The following is a 22,584-nucleotide window of genomic DNA, read 5'->3' as shown; positions in this document are numbered from 1 at the left end:
TTTCTTTTGTTGCCAACCAATGTCAAGTCATTCTCCAAAATTATTGTTTAGTTTTATTTCTACAGAAAACACAGTAAACCTTCTTGAAACCGTTATGAAAAAGTAATGTCTGTGCATAAGGCTTTGTATTGTGAATGTTTCTCTGTAACTAGCTTTTTTGCCTTTAGCCATTCTTTTTGATGGCCCATTTGTTCATGCAACGATATAATCTTTCCTATTAAAATCGTTCCAATTTGTCGATTACTTCTGCAGTCTAGATCAAAGAAGGAAACGATAAAAGAAAGAAGGCCCTAAGAAAAAGGACATGGTCATTTTTTTCTTAAACCTTCAAATCATGGTTCACAATTTACCATTAATTTCAGTATTTCACTTTCATTGCACCCTTTGTGTTAGATGGAACAGGGCATTCTATTGAAACCCTATGACAGAACATTTTAATTCACCCATGCTTCCTTAGTTCTGTCCTATTGGCCAGCACAAGCTGTCAGGATTGAAGAAAGCTCAGACCTTACCAGGGAGCCAAATCACCTGTTCGGTGGGTCTGTTCTGATACCGATTTTTTCCAGTGATGTTTTATTTAGGTGTTCAAACTGTGGTGACGTGATCAACCATTCCTGCATTATCGCGTATCTCCACGCATTCAATTTCCTCTTTCCTCTCCATGCGCTTTTTTTTCTTGTGCCTTTTCTTAGATGGAGGAAAAAATGTTAGAAAGACAGGTAATATAACAAAACAGTGTAGCAGTGTGCAGGTGGCTGTTAGAAGTAAGCACTTAAACAGTGTCAAGGTCAAATTTGAAGGCACAAAAACCAGGGGCATCAACCCTAAAAGAAAGCAAATATTACTCTGCAAGATGGCTGCTCCATTCCATTCTAAAGAGTTTTTGATACATTCAGTCCTGGTACGTTCTTTTTCTAATACAAATGTAAAAAGCAGAGGTGCACAGTGGTCAATGGCATAGTTCAAAGAGTAGATAAGGCACAAGATTGAGATGCTGTCCATATCTACTTTCCATAGTGTCATCAATCCAACCACACCGAACTCCATTGATGTTACGCTAAGTATCACCCAAACATTACCCAATGCATTGATAACCAAAAAAACGGTCAGCATTAGAATGATCAGGACACTAACACTGGAATTCAGGATTGGTGAGGTGATGGAGGAGCTATATCGATCCATGAAAACAAAGGTTGGATTGAACACTATGTACTTTATCCTAGAAATGAGAGAGTGTTTCCGTAAGGTTTCCAGTAAATCAACCATTTCATCGTGTATGTTCTCAGCGGTTCGAGCCACCATGTACACACGGGAGGCGATGATATCTACTTCATCTGAAGTCTTTGAAAAAATGATATCATCCACAAAGTTTTGAAATTCTGGTTGCTTTAGAAACGAATTGGCTAGAATATTAATAAATTCACTTTTGGTTAGTACTGTAATGTTGAGTTTTTTCAAATACTGTAAGTAATGTTCAATCCATGATATTCTGATGAAGCCCCTGCTGATAACTTGCAAGTCTTCCTGTATTGTTAGATTCCAGTACTCTATTGGCTCATAAATATAAAAACCTATTACCGGGCTGTAGTTGCTGAAGTATTTTTGCTGGATTATTGTGAAGGAAACACTTTGTGAGTCACTTGCAAGCAAATTAATGAGATTTGATCCATTACTGATTTGTAAACATCCCATAAAGGAAAATGACACATAAATCAGGTACAGTAACACGACAAAGGGCTTGACATATGTATTAATGATCCATTCAGTGTAGTGCTCCCTCAAAAAACGCTGAATGAAATGTTTTTGATATGGATCACAGTCATGAGAACCGGACTGTTGGAATCCATCGTTCATCATAGTTTTAAACCAGACAGGCCTGGAAGCCAGGTATTCAGGTGAAGGGATTCGACAGCAAAAAATACTATGGTAGCGATTCTGTTCCAGCTGCCCAGCAAAGACCAAGCACGAGCCATAGAAAGAAATAATATAGAAGTAATTTACTAGAATAGTGACACACATGTTCTGACAGAAGATTTTAACAGATTCAACATTTGTAAATGGGCTTGCACCCATACCAAAGGTAATGATATAGAGAGAGCTTGTCATTGTGTACGACACCATCACATCAGAATATGCAGATGCTATTCGCTCCTTAAATGGCTGATCTTCTTTTGTTCTCCGCCATCCAGCCAGCAGTTCAAAAACCCCTTTAGTTCCATGGCCTTGCAAGAAAGTAGAATAAGAAAGCTGTTAGCATGTCACAATTCAAAATGTGTACAAGCATTTCTAATGATGACATAAACATTAGAATCACATGGTTAACTTAATGTTTTGTCAAGCTTTAGCCAGGAATAACTAAAGAACAGAAATAAATATATTTTCCATGTAATTTTAAAACTAATGCATGTAAAAAAAACAATCTTCTTATTTTGCTTGAACTATGTAGAAAAATATAATAGAATAAAGGTAAGGGAAACAATGGAAAGAGCAAATTCTACTTCAGTAAAACAGGAACAAATTTTCAATGAATCAATCTCTCTCCAGGGTTTTGTAAAGGAAAAACGCTCATCTGCATGGGCAGCACATAATGATGCATCATCATTATCTCAACAACATTACAGAGGAGATTTTACAAACTTGAGCTTCCAATATAGTCTACACATATCTGAAAAACATTGCGGGAATTTAAAGGGAGGGGTGTTCCATTTAATTTATAAGCTGGGGTGACCTGTAAGGCCCATTGATGTCCCACCAAAGGTCCCAATTTGCAATCCCCTAAGGTGAAGGTGCAGATTCTTATGTTTATGTTAATACTCTCTATTAAGCATGCATTGAGTGATGAGAGAATCTCAAGCACATGTACATAACACTGTTAATGTATTGTTATGAAACAAAGAGATATCAATCATCCAACGCAGTCTGAAGGTCACCTTAAAGGAATCCTCAGACTCAGCAGAATGAGTGGAATGGCAGGCAAAAATTTCATGGGTTACTGGAATATAAATGTACAATTGTTTGGCATTTACAGAGGAAGTGTTTATCCGTTGTCTCTGCTCAACAAATTAATATTTCCTAACTTTGTGATTCAGCTCGGATGTATTTTCTTTTCCTGCCACTGAGCATATTTTAGATTACTATTGTCACCATCAACCATTCTGTCCAACAAGTTTGATGTAATTTCATTTAACCTGCCTCAAATTTCTACTCTTTGCTGAGCAAGTTAAAGGGCACTGAAAAAAGGGCCACAAAATATTTTAAAAGGTGTATTCTACTTCTTTAATCAATTCCTTCTTTTCCATCCTTCTCCTAATCCATACTTTTTGGATTCACCTCCTTTATTCCCTCCCCTTCATTTTCATTTTCCATTTCCTCTGTTGCCTTCTCTTTCTCATCTATCCCTTCTCCTACATTGACTCTCCATCCCCAAGAACAGGATGAATGGGAATTTCTCAAAAAAGATTTTAAAAAGATGTGTTTAACATAGACGTGGCAGTAAGACTAAGAGTAAAGTCAAATTTTATCTTTACTTTGGATGTGGCCCATGGTGTGGTTGGAGATGGGAAAGGTTAGAAGCAAAAGGTTGAACATCAATGAGCAAGGTTTAGTTAGGAAATGTAGAAAAGGAGCTTTTGAAATATAAAATTCCAAGAAAAAATACTCAAATCTGCTGTAAATGATATCTGTGGTCTGAAAGGTCTTTAATGTAATTGTGGAAGTGTGCAACAGATCAGTCTTAGAATTAATCTGGCAACTTGTATTGAAAGTATCTTTCTGATGTGATAGTGAACCATAATAGGCCAATGGAAATAAAGGTAGAAAAATGGGAATCCCCATTCGAAATATTTCTGTAGCATTTCAAGAGTGTCGAACTCTATTAGTAAGAATTTGAATCAACTGTAGAGATATATGAATCTAATTAACTAATTTCTAGAGACAACGCTCATGCACCTTTCTCTAAACATAATCCCAAAGCTTGTCACAAGACATAATTGTCATAAGTACTTAGTCAATTGTTTAACAAACTGTCTGTACCGTTAAAGATAAAACTTGCATGACATGACAAATTAATCTTGCTGCAGAGCCCTCACTGAAAAAAAAATGACAATTGCTGCATTTGAAGAGCTACAGGCAAAAGGATATAGGTTTTTATTAAAAAAATACAGTTTCTAATGCAATTTCATCATTTTAACGGCTGTAAAAAGGGACAGAAGACAGTTCACACTGGTTTTCTGTCTCAAAATTGATTCAGCTGATTCTCTTCATGGCCTTTCCAGTGACGATTCTGTCTGCCAAGTCCTGACAGAACTTATTCAATTATATTGTAATGAGACAAGTGGTCCTGCAGCTCCATGAACTGTGACTCCACATTTGAAAAATATTCCAAGTAACTTAGACATAGAGTTTACTCCCTTGGTCAGCTAAAATCATAAGATTTTGGGAAATATTGGATACATATCTGCTACATTCTGAGGAGAACCTGCAGCAATGCATTGCTAGCTGGGACGACAAAAGTGAGCTCTGTAAAACAAAATTATGGCCAAGGTTTGTCCAGGCCGCTATTTGATTTTCTATTAGATTAGAAGTGAGCACATGTTTTTGTGTATTCATTGGTAAGCTTTATAAAATGAAATTTGAAAAGCTCATCACTGTCTAATCATGGCAAGGGATTTGGCTAGTTCAGTTGGTGGGGCAGCTCAGTTGCAATGCAGAGTAATGCTAATAGCAGACTGAGCAGACTATGAAGGCCCAGCCTTCTCAACCTTGTCCCTTTCTTGAAGGACAAACACTCACATTTAACTCACCAGCAGTTTTCTTTAATGGGAAAATAGACTATGACCATTGGCACTTTTGTAATACACTGCAACAAGACAGGATGATACTGTTTAATAGAGACACTCACCTTCCCAAGGTCCAGGGTAAAATGGATGCTATTCACATCACTTTGTGAAATCATATCAAAATCCCCTTAAATACCTCAACGGATAGTGTTTCCATTGTCTGAATGCAGAGTTTATTTATGATGAGGAGGTGCTAGTGTTAGACTGGGGTGGACAAAGTTAAAAATCACACAACATCAGCTTATAGCCCAACAGGTTTATTTGGAAGGACTAGCTTTCGAAGCACTGCTCCTTTGTCAGGTAGCTAATGGGGCAGGATCGTAAGACACAGAGATCATAGCACAAGATCATAGTATCTTGCAACTGGGATTCTGAGATTTACATATTAATGAATCAAAACCTGCAACCCATTCTAAAAGATGAAAGACTTAGCAGGAAGCTAGGTTTTTTTCAATATATCGTATCAGTTGCATGACACTATAATCTTGTGTTATAAATTTTGTTTTGTGTAATCCAACTTTTCTAGCTACCTGATGAAGGAGCAGCTCTCCAAAAGCTAATACTACCAAATAAATCTGTTGGATTTTAAACTAGTGATTTAGATTTGACAATGTGCAGCGGAATTCACACCAGTGAAAGATATACAGCATATTGTTGACCTGTTATTAGAGCCATTCTCTAGTGGAGTATTTATGCTTGATTCATAATGCTTATGTTAGTGCATGTAACGTGAGCACTAGATGTGAAGGATTCAGAAAATGTTTATTACAGCTCCTGATATTTACATATTTCATAGTCGCAGGCACTTCAGTGTCTGGATTAATATTAAGCTATTTGATTACCATTATAGCATGCTCTCATCAGTCTGACAAACTTCGAGAGGCCCTAGTTAAAATAAGGTCATATGTTACGATACAGTGATGATATCATAGGTTAAATGGTAGACTGGCATACTAACTTTGAGACAGAACACAACATTCTTCTTTTTTCAAAGATAAAAAAAATTCAAACAGATATATATGGTTGTACTTTTTCTTCATGGTAGTGGAAACTGAATAAAGGTTCATGCACCTTGTGTCTTTCACTGTGTCTCACACCTGCATTAACACAACATTGGTGCTGGGGAAAAATAAGCACTAAAAAAAATAAGCAGGAGATTCAGAAGATCTCAGTCTAGAGACAGACTTTGATCTGGCTGGTCACAGCTCATGTAAGTGCACATATAAATAAAGGGTGACTTGGTGATGGGATACCAGCCTCTGTACAGTTATTTTACATTCAACCGTAGGTTGTGGACTTCATTAGCTGAATCCACATTTACTGCCCATCCTGAGTTGCCCTTGAGAAGGTACTGGTGAATTTCTTGAACAGCCCCACCCACAATACTACAGGAGGGTGTTTCAGGATTTTGATCCAGAGACACTGAAAGGATGGCAAAATATTTGAAGTCAAGGGGGCGAGTGGCTTGGAGGGAAACTTGCAGAAGGTGATATTCCATTATACCTGTTGCCCTTGTCTCTCAAGATGGTAGTATTTGTGGGTTTGGAAGGTGTGGTCGATGGAGTCTTGATTAGTTGTTGCAGTGCATCTTCTCTTTAATACACACTTATGCTACTGTGTGTTGGTGTTAGCGGGAGTAGATGTTTGTGGATATGGTGCCTATCAAACAAGTTACTTTGGTGTTCAGCTTCTTGAGTGTTGTTAGAGCTGAACACCATCCAAGCAAGTGGGGAGTATTCCATCACACGCTTAATTTCCTGCTGACTATTTTTTTTGGGGGGGTGGGTGGTGAGGTTCTGTAGTACAATCTCAAAATCATGACCATTCCTTTTTTATTTCTCAGCTGCACCCATATAACTTAACTGAACTTCTCCCAGGAATATCCTCCCTAAGTACAACTGTAACATTATGCCTGTAACATCTATATACCAGAACATTAAGCGGCCACTCATCTCTCCCTGAGCTACATTTCTGTAATATCTATGGTACCTCAGTCCCACAGCTGCTATTTCACAGAAAAGCTGCACAATTATCTCTGCTGTCCCAGCCAATATTTATTCCTTATTCTATATCACAACTACAGATTGTGCTACCATCACCATGGTGCTGCTTGTGGGAGGTGTTGTGTATGCATTTTTGTGCATTTCTTTTTTAACAATGACTACATTTCAAAAGTCATTCATTGGCAGTGATGCACTTTGAGATTTGAAGTGTTTTTGAGAGGTGATGTAAAGTATGATTACTATCTATTTTCTTTCCTTTTATGTTTTTGGAGTTGCTTATAGTTAATGAAGTCTGCTTGACTTGTATTGAATGTGGAAAAAACATTATTTGTGAAATTAAGGGCTCTGAATGTATCAGTCACTCCTAGAAATGGGTGGCAGGCCACTTAGCAGTGCAGCAAGGAAATTAAGAAACAAATTTGTAAGGAGATCTCAGAAAGCTCTACGAATAATAGGGTGGTTATGGTAGGGGATTTTAACTTTCCAAACACACACTGGGACTGCCATAATATTAAGGGCTTGGAAAAGAGGAATTTGTTGTGTGTTCAAGAAATTTTTTTGTGGATGGACTTCCTAGAGAAGGAAAATAACTTGACCTTCTCTTGGGAAATAAAGCAGGGCAAGTGACAGAGGTGTCAGTGAGAGAGAACTTTGGGGCCAAGTGATCATAATTCTATTAGTTTTAGAATAGACCTGTTCTAAAAGTTATAGCTCCAAATTGGAGTAATGCCAATTTTGATGGTATTAGATAGGAACTTTAAAAAGTTGCTTGGGGAGGCTGGTTGCCGGTAAAGGGAAGGATTGGAGATTTCAGAGAGTATGTTCTTATTAGTGTGAAAGCCAAGGCTGGTACGACTAGAAATGGGTGGCAGGCCACTTAGCAGTGCAGCAAGAGAGCGAAATGGTGCTGGATGACTAGAACAATTAAAGCTTTGATTAAGAGAAAGAAAAAGGCTTATGTATAGGGAAATGAGGTCAAGTAAATTCCGAGAGGAGTATAAGCGCAGTAGGAGTATACTTAAAAGGGAAATCAGGAGGGCAAGAAGGGGACATTAGATTCTACAAATACTATAAAGGCAAAAGAATAACTGGGGAGAGAATAGGGCCTCTTAAAGATCTGTCCATGCGTCGAACCACAAGAGACGGGTGAGATAGTAAATGAATAGTTTGCATCATTATTTACTGTGTAGAAGGACATGGAAGCTAAGAAACTTGGGAAAATAAATAGCAATGTCTTGAAAAGTGACCATATTATAGAAGATGAGGAGCTGGAGGTCCTATAAAGTATAAAGATAGAAAAATCCTCAGGACCTGATCAGGTGTTTTCCCAAACTTTATGGGAAGCTAGGGAAGAGATTACCGGGTCCCTTGCTGAGATATATGTATCATCAATACCCATGGCTAAGAGACTGTAAGAGGTTAGAGTGAGTATGCAGAACCTCATTGGTATGGATTGCTACCTGAATCATGTGCAAATTGGCATAGGATGAATAAGATTAGAGAAGTGAAGGTGTGACTCAAAGACTGGTGTGGGAGAAAAGGTGAATCCTGCACTAGGTAATAAAGTTTTTAAATTATAGGTTTTTGGGACAGTACAGAGATGATGTGTTTTTTCTGTCTGAGTTGTGCAACTTAGGAATTTTCTGCCTCAGAAGGCAGTGGAAACATAGAAATGGAAGACTTTTAAGGTGGAAATCAGGAAAATCAAAGATGTTTCAGGTTAGATGAAAAGGTGGAATTCAAAACACAAACTGCTCAATCGTAATCTTATTGGAGGGCTGAATCATCTGCTTCTGCTCATATGTGCTTATGGTAAAGACAATAACTTGGTACTAAAGCAGCTCTCACAGTGTCAGAAGTGCCAATGATATGGAACCCGAATTTGTATCCTATCTGTAGTGAAAAAGGAGTATATCTTATAGAGGTCTACTGGACTGCATGCCAAAGAAGTCAATTTGTGTGTTCCTCTACCAGAAACCTTGGATAAACTTGGAAATCCAGTGCCTACTGAAGACCAGGCATGCAGCATTTAGTACTATGCAAGCAGAACGTGCACTTAGATCTTGTATGGCCTAGCTGGCGGAGGTATTCACAGACATCTTCAGCCTCTCCCTCCTACAAACCGAAGTCCTCAACTGGTTAAAGAAGACCAGCATCATCCCAGTACCAAAGAAAGCACATGAAATGTACCTTAATGACTACTGCCCAGTGGCTGTGACCTCCTTAATCATGAAGTGCTTCAAGAGGCTGGTCATGGCCCACATCAATTCTAGTCTCCCAGCTCCCTCAATTCCCTGCAATTTGCCTACTGACATAATGGGTCCACAGTGGATGCCATTTCCCTAGCCCTGCACTCAATCCTGGAACATTTGGATAACAAGGACACCCACTTCAGATTCCTGCTCATCAACTACTGCTCCACCTTCAGTACCATTATCTCCTTCAGACTGATCTCAAAACTCCAAGACCTAGGTCTAGGCTCCTTCCTCTGCAACTGGATCCTCAGCTTCCTGACCCACAAACTGCAATCAGTGAAGATAGACTACAGCACTTCTTCCATGATAATCCTCAACACTGGAGCCCCCCAAGGATGGGTTCTCAGCTCCCTACTGTACTCCCTGTACATTCACAGCTGTGTAACCAAATTCCAAATGAATGCCATCCAAAGGTTTACTGATGACGCCACTGTGGTGGGACAGACATCAACAACAATGAGTCAGAATACAGAAAGGAGATAGAGGGCTTGGTGATATGGTGCAATAACAACAACCTCTCTCTCAATGTCGATAAAACAAAATGCCTAATCATTGATTTCAGAATGAAAGGAGGAGAACAGGCTCCCATCTACATCAGCAGAGTGGAGCTTAAGAGCATTAAGTTCCTAGGAGTGACAATAACCGACAGCCTGTCTTAGACTTCCCAAGAAGATGCAATGGTCAAGAAGGCATAACAACACCTCTTTTTCCTCATGCAGCTCAGGAAATTTGGCATGTCCATAATGACCTCACCAACCTTTACAGACGCAGCATTGAAAGCATATTGTCTGGGTGCATAATGGCCTGGTACGGCATCTGCTCTGCCCTTGACTGTGAGAAGCAACCTAAGGTTGTGGGCACAGCCCAGACCATCACAGAAGCGAACCTCCCACCCATGGACTCCATTTACATTTCTCATTGCTGCAGAAAGGCGGCCAACATCATCAAAGTCACCTCCCGCCCAGGTAATACGCTCCTAAACCTCTTCCATCAGGCAGAAGATACAGAAGCTTGAACACACGCACCGAGGTTCAAGAACAGCTTCCTCCCTGCTGTTATTAAACTGATGAATGGACCTCTCTAACTTTAAATAATACTGATCTTATTAATGTTGATCTTGCTTCATGCACCTCCTGTGCAATGTAATTTGTATGCCTCACTCTGTCCAAGCTCCTTGTGACCAGTATGTCCTTACTTACTGTGATCTGCCTGTACTGCTCACAAACAAAGCTTTTCACTGTACTATTTGACAATAAATCAAATCAAATCAAATCAAATCAAAACAGATAAACGTTCTGAGGCCAACGAATCTGCGCCGGTTAAAAACAACCATCAAGCTATTCTAATCCTATTTTACAGCACTCGGCCCTTAGCCTTGCATGCCTTGGCATCACAAGTATAAGTCTAAGTACTTTGTAAATGTTATGATGTTTTCAGCCTCTATCACCCTTGTCAGTGCTTTGTTGAACATGGAGTAAGCCATCAGGCATCAGCTGAGATTTGCATATTTTCTTGTAAGAAAGCTGAGTCCTTCCTCACCACTTCCTTGTGAAGTAATACTTAAATATCTATTCACATTTGTTTAGCAAAAGGAAATAATGGAAATACCTATAGATTAATTCTACACAAGATGTACCACGTGCTCCACTTGTTTGATATATTACAAATGAAGTACTGCTGTTGTATAGAATAATTCATTCAATATGAAGCTTGATCAATAACTGACATTGAAAGCTCATAGCTTTGTCCACACTGAATTGCTGCCATACCTTAACCAGACTTTGTTTAAGTTTAGACCAGTGTTAATAAATAAATGATGAACTGTTTTTATGGCTTTACCTCAGCTTCTGTGAAATTAAAGGTTGCTATGTGACAAAGTATCCCATTTACAGTAATAGCTATATTCATGAATCTACTGAAAACATGAATGACATCACCATTTGTGTCATACTTAGTTCTGACACCAAATCAAGTACTGCAACACAGGAGGATTATTGATCATTTCTTCACTGGCAACTCTCTGGGTAAATTCTCAATTAAGTTTAGCCGATACAAAAACATATGGTGCTTTTACTTGTGGGCGGCACGGTGGCACAGTGGTTAGCACTGCTGCCTCACAGCGCCAGAGACCCAGGTTCAATTCCCGCCTCAGGCGACTGACTGTGTGGAGTTTGCACGTTCTCCCCATGTCTGCGTGGGTTTCCTCTGGGTGCTCCGGTTTCCTCCCACAGTCCAAAGATGTGCAGGTCAGGTGAATTGGCCATGCTAAATTGCCCGTGGTGTTAGGTAAAGGGTAAATGTAGGGGTATGAGTGGGTTACACTTCGGCGGGTCGGTGTGGACTTGTTGGGCCGAAGGGCCTGTTTCCACACTGTAATGTAATCTAATCTACTTCCATTACTTTCTCACTAAGATCCATCAAGGGGATTTTACTTTTGTTAATCAGCACATAAGGTTCAGTGCAAATGATTTCAAATATTTTAAAATAACTTCCATTGCACGTTCATTACGTGCAAAATAACGACCATTGGCATTAATAATAAGTGTATTTTAATTCTTTCATCCATCACCCAAAAGATTTCACATGTATACCTATGAGCTAACATTTCAGTGAAAGTAAGCCCTTGAGCCAAGGCTAGATGACAGGTTCCAAATTGTCCCACTCTTGTCATAAACCTGATCTTAATAGTGCAAAGTCATTGACAAAGTGTCAAGTAAGCAGAGTTGTGTTTGACTGTGCATACATATTTCCATATTAAAGAGGTTTTTGATAATATCAACCTGACAATGATTCCTCTGAAGAAATGGGCAGAAAATAATATTATGTAGAATGTAATTCTGCCCTTGGCACTTAGAATCGAGAAGGAAGCTAGATGCTGGAATGCCCGTTTTCTTCCTGACTTCTTTCAATTCAGTAAGACTAGGGAAGGTTAAGGACAACCTTCCTGTCCAGAGACTAATTGAGGCCCCTAAATAGCCAACTAATAGCCACTTAAGGACTTCATTCTGACACCTTTGTAACCTAGCCATGCCAGGAGGCCAAATGCCATGTAGAAGGCCAACAGTCGAAGCTGATCACTACTTTCTGGGGTCTGGGGACCTTCATGATCAAGCACTCTGTGATCCATGTCGTGTCAACTCAACAACAATGATAGCCTGTTGTATACCTATCCCTTCCCTCAATAATGAGACTCTCATTTCCCCTTTGAGGCCAGCTCAAACCTATCATCATTCTGGAACCTCCTCCATTGTTGCTAGTTTCGTCCTTCAGTGGTCTCAGTACTGGCTACTGTTCTGGTGCCATCTATTTAACCATCAACATTTAGAGGCAGGATATCTGCTCTTAAAAGTGTGGAAGCTCAACACCATGCAGCTAACTGGGCTTAATCAACCAATGGACATCATCAAACTGATCTGCCTTCCTCTCTTGACCTTGGTCATGGTCATCTAGTCTGTCACTTCTGTCTAGACCTGTCAAGTCTGTTATGGCCTTTCTGGACCCAATGTTGGAGACTTAGGTGATTAGCATAACCTGGATGCAAGTCATGCTCTGGGAGGGCCTTATATTGGAAATTAGCAGCTGGAACAATGCCTGAATACAGAAAGCTCCATGTCATTCTATAGCAAAATAGTGATATTTCGGTCAGCAAGGATCCTAGTCAGAAAAAATTCTGGGTAATTCTTGAGTTTTCAGGTACCTTGTGATCTAAGTTTGATCATCCAGCCCTCTCATGGAAATCTGTGCCTTCCCTGCTCCTAGTCCCTTGAACAACCTGACTGGATGGCCCTGGGCAAGAGCTGCCCAGACCCCTGACAGGAGGCTGCACATTTCCCTGACTGCATTAGTCATTTCCTGTCAACCCTCTCTCCTGGACTGGCCACTTTGAAGCCACAGGACTGACTGTGATCCACTGCCTGGACTGCAGAGGCATAGATTTCCTGACTGAAGTCACCCTGACCAGAAGCCTGTCCATGGCTTAACCCTTGGATTGAGAGTGGAGGTTGTCATTGACTTAATATACTGGCACCCCTGAGTAATGGGTGTCTTGTGGATTTTGAGACATAGCTGCTTGCTTGCTGCACATACAGTGGATCTTTTTTGTAAGTTGCTAGCACATGGTGCTGGCTTGAGATTGATGTGGTACACTGCTGTACTGCAAAATATAAGGCCCTGGACTGACGACTGTTGACCAGCAAAGCTCACTGCCTGACTGTGTGCCAGCACTAATTGACACAGCAAGACCAGGCATAGATGGTGTGAGCTTCAGCCACATGTTAACTGAGCAAGCAGTCAGAGAATAAGTGAGTAGTCACCAGATGCAGCCTGGTCCAATTCATGAGCTGGCTGCCTGTACCTGTGCTCAAAGTGTTCATGCTGCAGTCTTCTAATGCTATTTGTTAGTGTTTCCTACAATGTAAGTCTGTGTTTCCAGAGTGTACAGTCATCCTCAAAGTTTGCAGTGAAACTCAATGTCACAGGCTGTGTCTCGGCCAGCAACACAATACAGAGAATTGCCTTTTCCATTGGGCTTAGAAGATACAGGTTTTGCTATCTTCGTTTTCATTGTGGGCAACCCTGTCCTTCAGGAGAGAAAGAGGACTGTTAGTTACGTAGACCATAGTGTTTGCGTGATATGTTTGGCATAGCTGATTGCCTGGAAGGTATGTGACTGTAATGAGAAATATGTGTGAAATTTTAATGTTAAAATTGAATCTGGTTGTCAGGGACTCCTATGCGGTGGGTTTTCAGAGGGAGAGCATTGGAGTGATGTGAGAGACTGTAAAACAGTGGGTAGGTGTCATGTCAGGTTTCATTCACTGGCCTGGGCCATTTAGTACATAGAACACAGAACATTGCCCTTTGGCTCTCAATGTTGCACTGACCTGTGGAACTAATCTGAAGCATATCTATCCTTCATTATTTCATTTTCGTCCATATGTTTATCCAATGACCATTTAAATGCCCTTAAAGTTGGTGAGTTTACTATTTGTTTGAGGTCATTAGGCTTCTCGAGACACTTTTGCCAAGTCCTTGGGGCCAGAACCAGGAAAAGATGTAAAAGCACATGCTCAAACTGTGGTTTGACTGTGGACTTATGAAGCTAATCGCCCATTATGGTTCCATGGCATTGCTCCTCTTATCATAGAGAGACTAGGGAATGGGGTGAGCTGGGGGTGGTGCTAACGTCACAATTAGAGCTAGGGAATTCAAAGGTGATGTCAGCAAGCACTAAAGAGCAGTGGAAACCTGAAATTCCCCTAAAAGTCAGCTGAAACTCATGCCTGAATCTCTTGAGGACTAGGAATCAATATTCATTTCTCCTACTTTTATTGCACGACAGATGAGCGTTGAGTTTCTGACCTGGACTTCTAGAATGCAAAGCTAACCTTTAAACCCGACTGTTCCCCTGCAGGGCAGGGTTGTTGGAGGATACCAAGTCGTGTCTCCTTTTTTGTTACAGCACTAGCTGTTAAAAGTTAAATGTCCCAAGGCTTGAGTTATTAGAGCTAATTCCAGCTCTGTTTCACAATAAACATTTTTTTAAAATAGTGGCTACAATGATTCGTTACCATGTGGCCAGCATTTGTTTATTGTTGATACCCATTCATCCCAACACTGTTCACCACCTCTCATCCTCTGACAGTGTTCATCCCATCCCTCACACCCACCGAATCATTGTATTGGCATTGTGCAGAATCAAACAATGTTCAGATACTGTGTCTACTCCAACTTCCTGAATGAATACTGTAACTTAACGCTTTTCTCTGCTTTTCCCCATAATCCTGAATATGGTTTAATTTAGATAAGCACCTGATTCCCTCTCGAAAGCTTCAAGTGAACCTGCTTCCAGCACATTTCCAGACAGCGCATTCCAAACCCAAACCACTTGCTGGGTGAAACAGTGTTTCACTTCTTTTGCAAATTACTTTTACCCACATCCTTCTGTTCTCAGAGGGAACAGTTATTTCCCAGGTACTCTCTCCAACCCACCCATGATTTTGAAAACTTCCTTTAATTCTCTGAATCTTCCCCTCACTAAGGAAAGTAGACCCAGCTTATCCAATTGATCTTCATAACTGACATTTCTCATCCCCAGAGCCATTTTCATGAAGTACTTCTGCACTTTCCCCCTGCATTTGCATCCTTCCTAAAGTGTGGTGCTCAGAATTGTACACAACACTCTAGCTGATGCTTAACTAGTGTTTTATAAATGTTTAACATTGATGTCTCTATTAATGAAGCCTAAGATACTGAGTGTGTTATTAACTGTTTGCTCTACCTATCCTGCCACCTGTACTGTATGAATACATCCAGATCATTCAGTTCCTGCATAACCTTTAGGATTGTGCCTCTTCTTTTACTGTATTTTGGTAATCTTTCTACGAAAATGGTACCTCTCACGCTTAACTGTATTGAACGTCATCTGCACCTATCACCTACTATACTAACTTATCAATGTCCTTTTGTAGTTGTACACTGCCTTTTTCACAGTTTACATTCCTTCCAGTTTTGTATCATCTGTATACTTGGAAACTCTTGTGGAATTTCATCAGAAACCCTCTTTATTGAGTCCAAAAAATAGCTGTTAACAATTACTCTTTTTCCTATAGCTCAACCAATTTTGTATCCTCTGTTCTCTTGTTCTTTGTGTTCTCTTATGTATCCACATTTTGATTGTCACATTTCTTTGATGAATTCTCACCCTCAACAGTGGTCCCGCCACAATACCCGAGTGTTCTCCTTCCTTCACTCCTCAATAGTGTTCACCTTGCCCCCGTTCTCAGCACAACCTCAACTATCAATAATATTCTCACCCTCCATTACCTCCAACAGTACACACCCCTTTCCTCACCCACAACAGTGCTCACCATCCTTATTTACACCTCAACAATGTTTAACCCCAATAATATTTCCCCTCCCTTCCTCAGTCCCCAACAGTGTTTCACAACTCTCCATTCCCTCTGTCAGCACTGCCCTCTCCCTCACTCCCTTCATTTAAGACATCCAATGGACAAATACCATAAAGTGTAAATCAAATGTGTTTCTTTTCTAAATGATACTTAGTGAGAAATGGTAGAGAAATTCATTTGTGTTGTGCCACTTCTAGTTCCACGCAGCACTAGGTCAGATCTCCTGGGGCAGGCAGCATTGCAGGCCATTGCTTGACCTGATATTTTTGAAGTCTGCATGGCATTCCTCAGTGATACTTATTATACATACTCAGGACAACAGTCTTCTTTATACTGTGTATTTACTGAACTGAATTTAATATGGATACCAGTACTAAGTCCCTTATGATGTAATTATGGCAAGCCAGGAAACACATTAGTTATAGTATTACATTTCATTTCAAATATCCCCTGTTTCATGCAAAATTTAAAAATTAGATGCATTATCATTTACATTGTAAATTACTCAAGTTATCCATTATGCACACATCTGTTCTCATACATGAGTAGTTTGTTATTCTTGTCAGTTTTTGCATATGTATTGCACACATAGCCTTTACAATATGTCATTTTCTTATTGGTACGCATTGTTGTTAGCTTTTCCGCTGGGTACAGTTCCTTCTGCAGGCAATGTCATTCCTATGTCACTTATTGCTGCAATAATTGTTATTCCATTTCCAGTGTTGAGATGCTGTGGACCTCTAGGCATGATAGTTGATCTGTGATCTGCAGAGTCTCTAAGCTCACATCTTCCTCATTGGCTGCCTGTAGTGAAGGAGCAGTTTCTTCGGTTGCGGGTATGTGCCTACAACAGTATATCTGGTCTCTTAACTCCACCATAGATGATCAAAGTTATAACTACTCTACACGTATCCCAAATTGCAACTTGAGCTGACTCTTGTCAGAGCGCTGAAGATCTATCCCCCATTTCAGCTGGCTCATGCTCAACTCCTGCATTTCACTTTATTCTGGTCACTTGTGCCTATTAGGTTTAAGCAGCCTTTCTTGCTTTTGGATGAGTAGTTTAAGCGAAATTAGTGTGACATTAGTTTTTGTACTGTCTCCTTTTTGTGTGTTAATTAGGGACATTTTTCTAATCAGTAGTTGCCTTGGATTTGTATGTACTGGATTTGCGTGTTTTCTTTATGATTTACTTGATGATTTTCACTGCCACCTCAGCCTTTCCATTTGTTTGGAGATAGGGTGGAGATGATAAAGCAGCTGAATTCTTCACTCATGAATGAGCCATTATCGCACAGAACAATGTCTGCAATGTTGTAACAAGTCAGGTGTATTTTCTGACATTAAACAGGTCAGTGGTGTCAGCTGGTCTATCTCCCAGTTTGAGATTAATAATTTACAGTAACAAGAAAATCAGTGCCTTCAAGATTGGAGAGGTACACTCCCAGCTTCAATCTGGTTTGACTGGATTATTATGCACTAGTAAAAGTTGTCTGGCTTGCTTAACTTTGTGCAGCATACATGCAGTAGATTGGTTGATGTGTTCATTGTTTTCATTGCTCATGCTGACCAGATGAACACTTAGATTCATAGAGATGCACAGCACGGAAACAGACCCTTCCATCCAACTCTTGGCTTCCTTAGACTTTATTCTGTTTCTTCATGGTCTGCATAAAAATACTCAGCATCTGTTTTCTCAACTCCTTGAGGAAATGACTCTATGTCCTTCTTATAATATGATACCTTAGGCTGTGAATTAATCTCTGTACGTCCATGTGGTGTTTGACCAAGGGCCGCCCTTCTAAACTTTACCATTGTGAGTAGGAAATCTGACAGTTCTGCTTCATATTAAAGAACTGTGGATGCTGTAAATCACCAATCTGAGGAAAGATCACTCGATCCAAAATATTAACTCTGATTTCTCTCCACAGATGCTGCCAGACCTGCTGAGCTTTTCCAGCAATTTCCATTTTTGCTTAATAATACCTTTCTTTTTTAACCAATGCCAGAAAGAGAATATATACCAGTATTTACTGTGGAAAAGGCGATAGAAGATATAGACTGTAGGGAAATAGATGGTGACATTTTGCAAAATGTTGAGATTATAGAGGAGGAAGTGCTGGATGTCTTGAAATGGTTAAAGGTGGATAAATCCCCAGGACCTGATCAGGTGTACCCAAGAACTCAGTGCGAAGCTAGAGAAGTGATTGCTGGGCCTCTTGCTGAGATATTTGTATTATCGATAGTCACAGGTGAGGTGCCACTGGAGGTTGGCAAATGTGGTGCCACTGTTTAAGAAGGGCTGTAAAGACAAGCAGGGAACTATAGTCTGGTGAGCTTGACCTCGATGGTGGGCAAGTTATTGGAAGGAATCCTGAGGGACAGGATGTACATGTATTTGGAAAGGCAAGGACTGATTCGGGATAGTCAACATGGCTTTGTGCGTGGGAAATCATGTCTCACGAACTTGAGTGAGTTTTTTGAAGAAGTAACAAAGAAGGTTGATGAGGGCAGAGCAGTAGATGTGATCTATATGGACTTCAGTAAGGCGGTTGACAAGGTTCCCCATGGGAGACTGATTAGCAAGGTTAGATCTCATGGAATACAGGGAGAACTAACCATTTGGATACAGAACTGGCTCAAAGGTAGAAGACAGAGGGTGGTGGTGGAGGGTTGATTTTCAGACTGGAGGCCTGTGACCAGTGGAGTGCCACAAGGATCGGTGCTGGGCCCTCTACTTTTTGTCATTTACATAAATGATTTGGATGCGAGCATAAGAGGTATAGTTAGTAAGTTTGCAGATTACACCAAAATTGGAGATGTAGTGGACAACGAAGAGGGCTACCTCAGATTACTACAGGATCTGGACCAGATGGGCCAATGGACTGAGAAGTGGCAGATGGAGTTTAATTCAGATAAAAGAGAGGTGCTACATTTTGGGAAAGCAAATCTTAGCAGGATTTATACACTTAATGGTAAGGTCCTAGGGATTGTTGCTGAACAAAGAGACCTTGGAGTGCAGGTTCATAGCTCCTTGAAAGTGGAGTCGCAGGTAGATAGGATAGTGAAGAAAGCGTTTGGTATGCTTTCCTTTATTGGTCAGAGTGTTGAGTACAGAAGTTGGGAGGTCATGTTGCGGCTGTACAGGACATTGGTTAGGCCACTGTTGGAATATTGTGTGCAATTCTGGTCTCCTTCCTATTGGAAAGATGTTGTGAAACTTGAAAGGGTTCAGAAAAGATTTACAAGGATGTTGTCAGGGTTAGAGGATCTGAGCTACAGGGAGAGGCTGAACAGGCTTGGGCTGTTTTCCCTGGAGCGTCAGAGGCTGAGGGGTGACCTTATAGAGGTTTACAAAATTATGAGGGGCAAGACTAGGATAAATAGGCAAAATCTTTTCCCTGGGGTCGGGGAGTCCAGAACTAGAGCGCATAGATTTAGGGTGAGAGGGGAAAGATATAAGAGAGTCCTAAGGGGCAACATTTTCACGCAGAGAGTGGTACGTGTATGGAATGAGCTGCCAGAGGATGTGGTGGAGGCTGGTACAATTGCAACATTTAAGAGGCATTTGGATGGGTATATGAATAGGAACTGTTTGGAGGGATATGGGCCGGGTGCTGGCAGTTGGGACTAGATTGGGTTGGGATATCTGGTCGGTATGGATGGGTTGGACCGAAGGGTATGTTTCCATGGCTGTACATCTCTATGACTCTATGACTCTATATACAGTCATTATTGTCTTACCCATGCCGTCAGCAGTGGTGTGCTTCTTTGTTCCTATGACTTTTAGCAGCTTTCAGCTGCTCTGAACATCCTGTTTCATTTTTAGTAATTATGTTTCTACACAGCTTTTCGACACTCAGTCATAGATCCACCATAGTCACAGGACAATCGCCCTTTTGATACGTTGCACAGCATTGCATTTCCATCCCAAATAACATCTTCGAAGAACTCTGCAGGTTTTGCAGGTGGTGGCCTATACCGTATGCTTGAAAGTCCTAATAGGTTTATGATTGAACTCTGCATTTTAACATTTCCAAGATAATTTTCCTGACTAGGTTCAGCAAAACCAATACTCAATTAGTTGTTGACCATAATCATAGAGTCATAGAAAGGTACATTACAGAAACAGACCCTTCAGTCGAACTCGTCCATGCCGACCTGATATCCCAACCCAATCTAGTCGCACCTGCCAGCACCTGGCCCATATCCCTCCAAACCCTTCCTATTCATATACCCATCCAGATGCCTTTTAAATGTTGCAATTGTACCAGCCTCCATCACTTCCTCTGGCAGCTCATTCCATACAAGCACCACCCTCTGCATGAAAAAGTTGCCCCTTAGGTCTCTTTTATGTCTTTCCCCTCTCACCCTAAACCTACGCCCTCTATGTTCTGGACACCCCCACCTCAGGGAAAAGACTTTGTCTGTTTATCCTATCCATGCCCCTCATGATTGAAGAAACCTCCATAAGGTCACCCCTCAGCCTCTGACGCTCCAAGGAAAACAGCCCCAGCCTATTCAACCTCTCTCGATAGCTCAAATCCTCCAACCTTGGCAACATCCTTGTAAATCTTTTCTGAGCCCTTTCAAGTTTCACAACATCTTTTCAATAGGAAGGAGACCAGAATTGCATGCAATATTCCAACAGTCTAACAGCCACAACATAACCTCCCAACTCCAGCACTCAATACTCTGATCAATAAAGGAAAGCATACCAAACGCCTTCTTCCCTATCGTATCCACCTGCGACTCCACTTTCAAGGAGCTATGAACCTGCACTCCAAGGTCTCTTTGTTCAGCAACATTCCCTAGGATCTTACCATTAAGTGTATAAGTCCTGCTAAGATTTGAAATGATACATAATGTAAGATAAGTAATGATACATGTTCAACAAGTTAAACTTTAAACCATCAGAAACTTAAATATTTGGGATGAATTCAGAAACCTTTTACACTCCACAGCTGGCTACAGGATATGGTCCACCGGAAAGGTGTGGTCCAAATGATGTGTTTTCCAAATGATGCAATCCATTGAACATAGGCAATTTTCACAGCAAAACTTTCTTTTTATACACTAAAACTTTTTTTTTCAATTTCTGCAACTTGACGGGCACCTCTAAACAAAGGCGAGTGTTGATGATGAAATTCATCATTGCTTCCAGTGTGTCAGCCTCCAGTTTGATGGAAAGTTTATTTGACTAAGAACTGAAACCTGAAAATCAGGCCATAATTTATTGGGCACTCTTATTTCCTTTAAAAACTTGGACAATCTATAACAGGCATCCCAAAGCACTAGGTAAATACCACCAGTGCCAAATTCAACATCCTCTCCCAAGCCATTTATCCAATACTGAGGAGCCTATTACTAAAACTATGTGGAACATGTAGTTATATGCCTGACAAGCAATTGTGGACTTGGACCTGCTGCAGGGATGTTCTCTCTACATCCCTGAAGAGGTCAAACATCACCACCAACTTATGGCAGTCTTTGATTTGTGACTGACCAAAACAAAGAAGGCTCACCCTTGAAGGCACAGAAAACTTTGAGAGACTTGGTCAGAAATCTGCAGAGACAAAGCTAAGGCATGAGAGGGAGCTCACAATCCTCCACACAAGCCATCAGCCCAAACCCTCAAGCACTACCTTCCCTAAACATATACAGAGTTTGCAGATCATAGATTGGACTTATCAGCCATTTCAGAACTCCTCAAACCAGACCGCAAACTCCTCAGTCCTAAAGGATGATCTGAGAGGAAGAGAGGCACAGAAAACAATGATAGTTCCTGTAAACAAAGCAAGTAGCATTTCCTAGAAGATATGTATCACTGTACAAATTTGAATTGAATTCAAATTTAATAAGCATCAATGGGGTTCTACTTAAATATACTTAAGCATTATTGCTGTGTCTTTGGAAAGCGTAAAAAAAGCAGGTAAGAATGTGTTAAACTTTCAAATATTTCTTAGTTTTCCCTATAAATACTAAACTGGATGAGAAGTCGGGACTATCTGTTCCATAAAGCAAAAGCAACAACTTATATTCAAGTATTTAATATTGCTACTTGGTCAAAGAGGTATGTTTTAAAGATTGTCTTAAAGGAGGAAAGTGAGGTAAAGAGGTGCTCAAAAGAAATTCCAGAGCTTAGGCCTGGACAACTGAAGACTGAGCATCAAAGGTGAATTGATTAAAATCTGAGATGCTAAGAAGGCCAGAATTAGAGGAATCCAGATCAGGGAGATAGGAAGGGTCTAGTGGCACACATTCAAATCCCACAATGACCACTGGTGGAATTTAAACTCAGTTAATAAATACGTATACCTAATCTCAGTAAAGGTGGCCGGATTGTAAACACCCCTCTGATTCACTAATACCCTTTAGCTAAATAAAAAACCTGCTGCCCTTACCTGGTCTACCGTTCATGTGACTCAGGTCAATATGATACAGCCTTAACTGCCTGCTGCAATGGATTAACAATCCATTCAGTTAGTGGGCTATTAGGATGTACCGATATTTCATAAAAGTACTAAGGAAAATGCAAGGTCATGCAGGGATTTGAAAACAAGGATGTGCACTTTAA

The 22,584-nt window shown here is 40.5% G+C and overlaps 1 protein-coding gene across 2 annotated transcripts in view; it reads right to left on the bottom strand.

Annotated features, from left to right (window-relative positions):
• Nucleotides 1-585: 585 nt before the first annotated feature.
• ptchd4 (patched domain containing 4) overlaps nt 586-22,584 on the bottom strand; it is a 103,098-nt gene continuing 81,099 nt past the window's right edge. For both annotated transcript variants that reach the window (XM_043683105.2, XM_043683114.2), the window contains exon 3: nt 586-2,222. In XM_043683105.2, coding sequence (XP_043539040.2) covers nt 586-2,222 — 1,637 coding nt within the window. The remainder of the gene's footprint in view (nt 2,223-22,584) is intronic.

This window comes from Chiloscyllium plagiosum, unplaced genomic scaffold, assembly GCF_037043375.1.
Source record: "Chiloscyllium plagiosum isolate Xiang-an unplaced genomic scaffold, Cpla_swu_hap1 HiC_scaffold_3, whole genome shotgun sequence".
NCBI lineage: Eukaryota > Metazoa > Chordata > Chondrichthyes > Orectolobiformes > Hemiscylliidae > Chiloscyllium > Chiloscyllium plagiosum.
The sequence above is the reverse complement of the archived record's forward strand: the minus strand, read 5'-3'. Positions and strand labels throughout refer to the sequence as shown.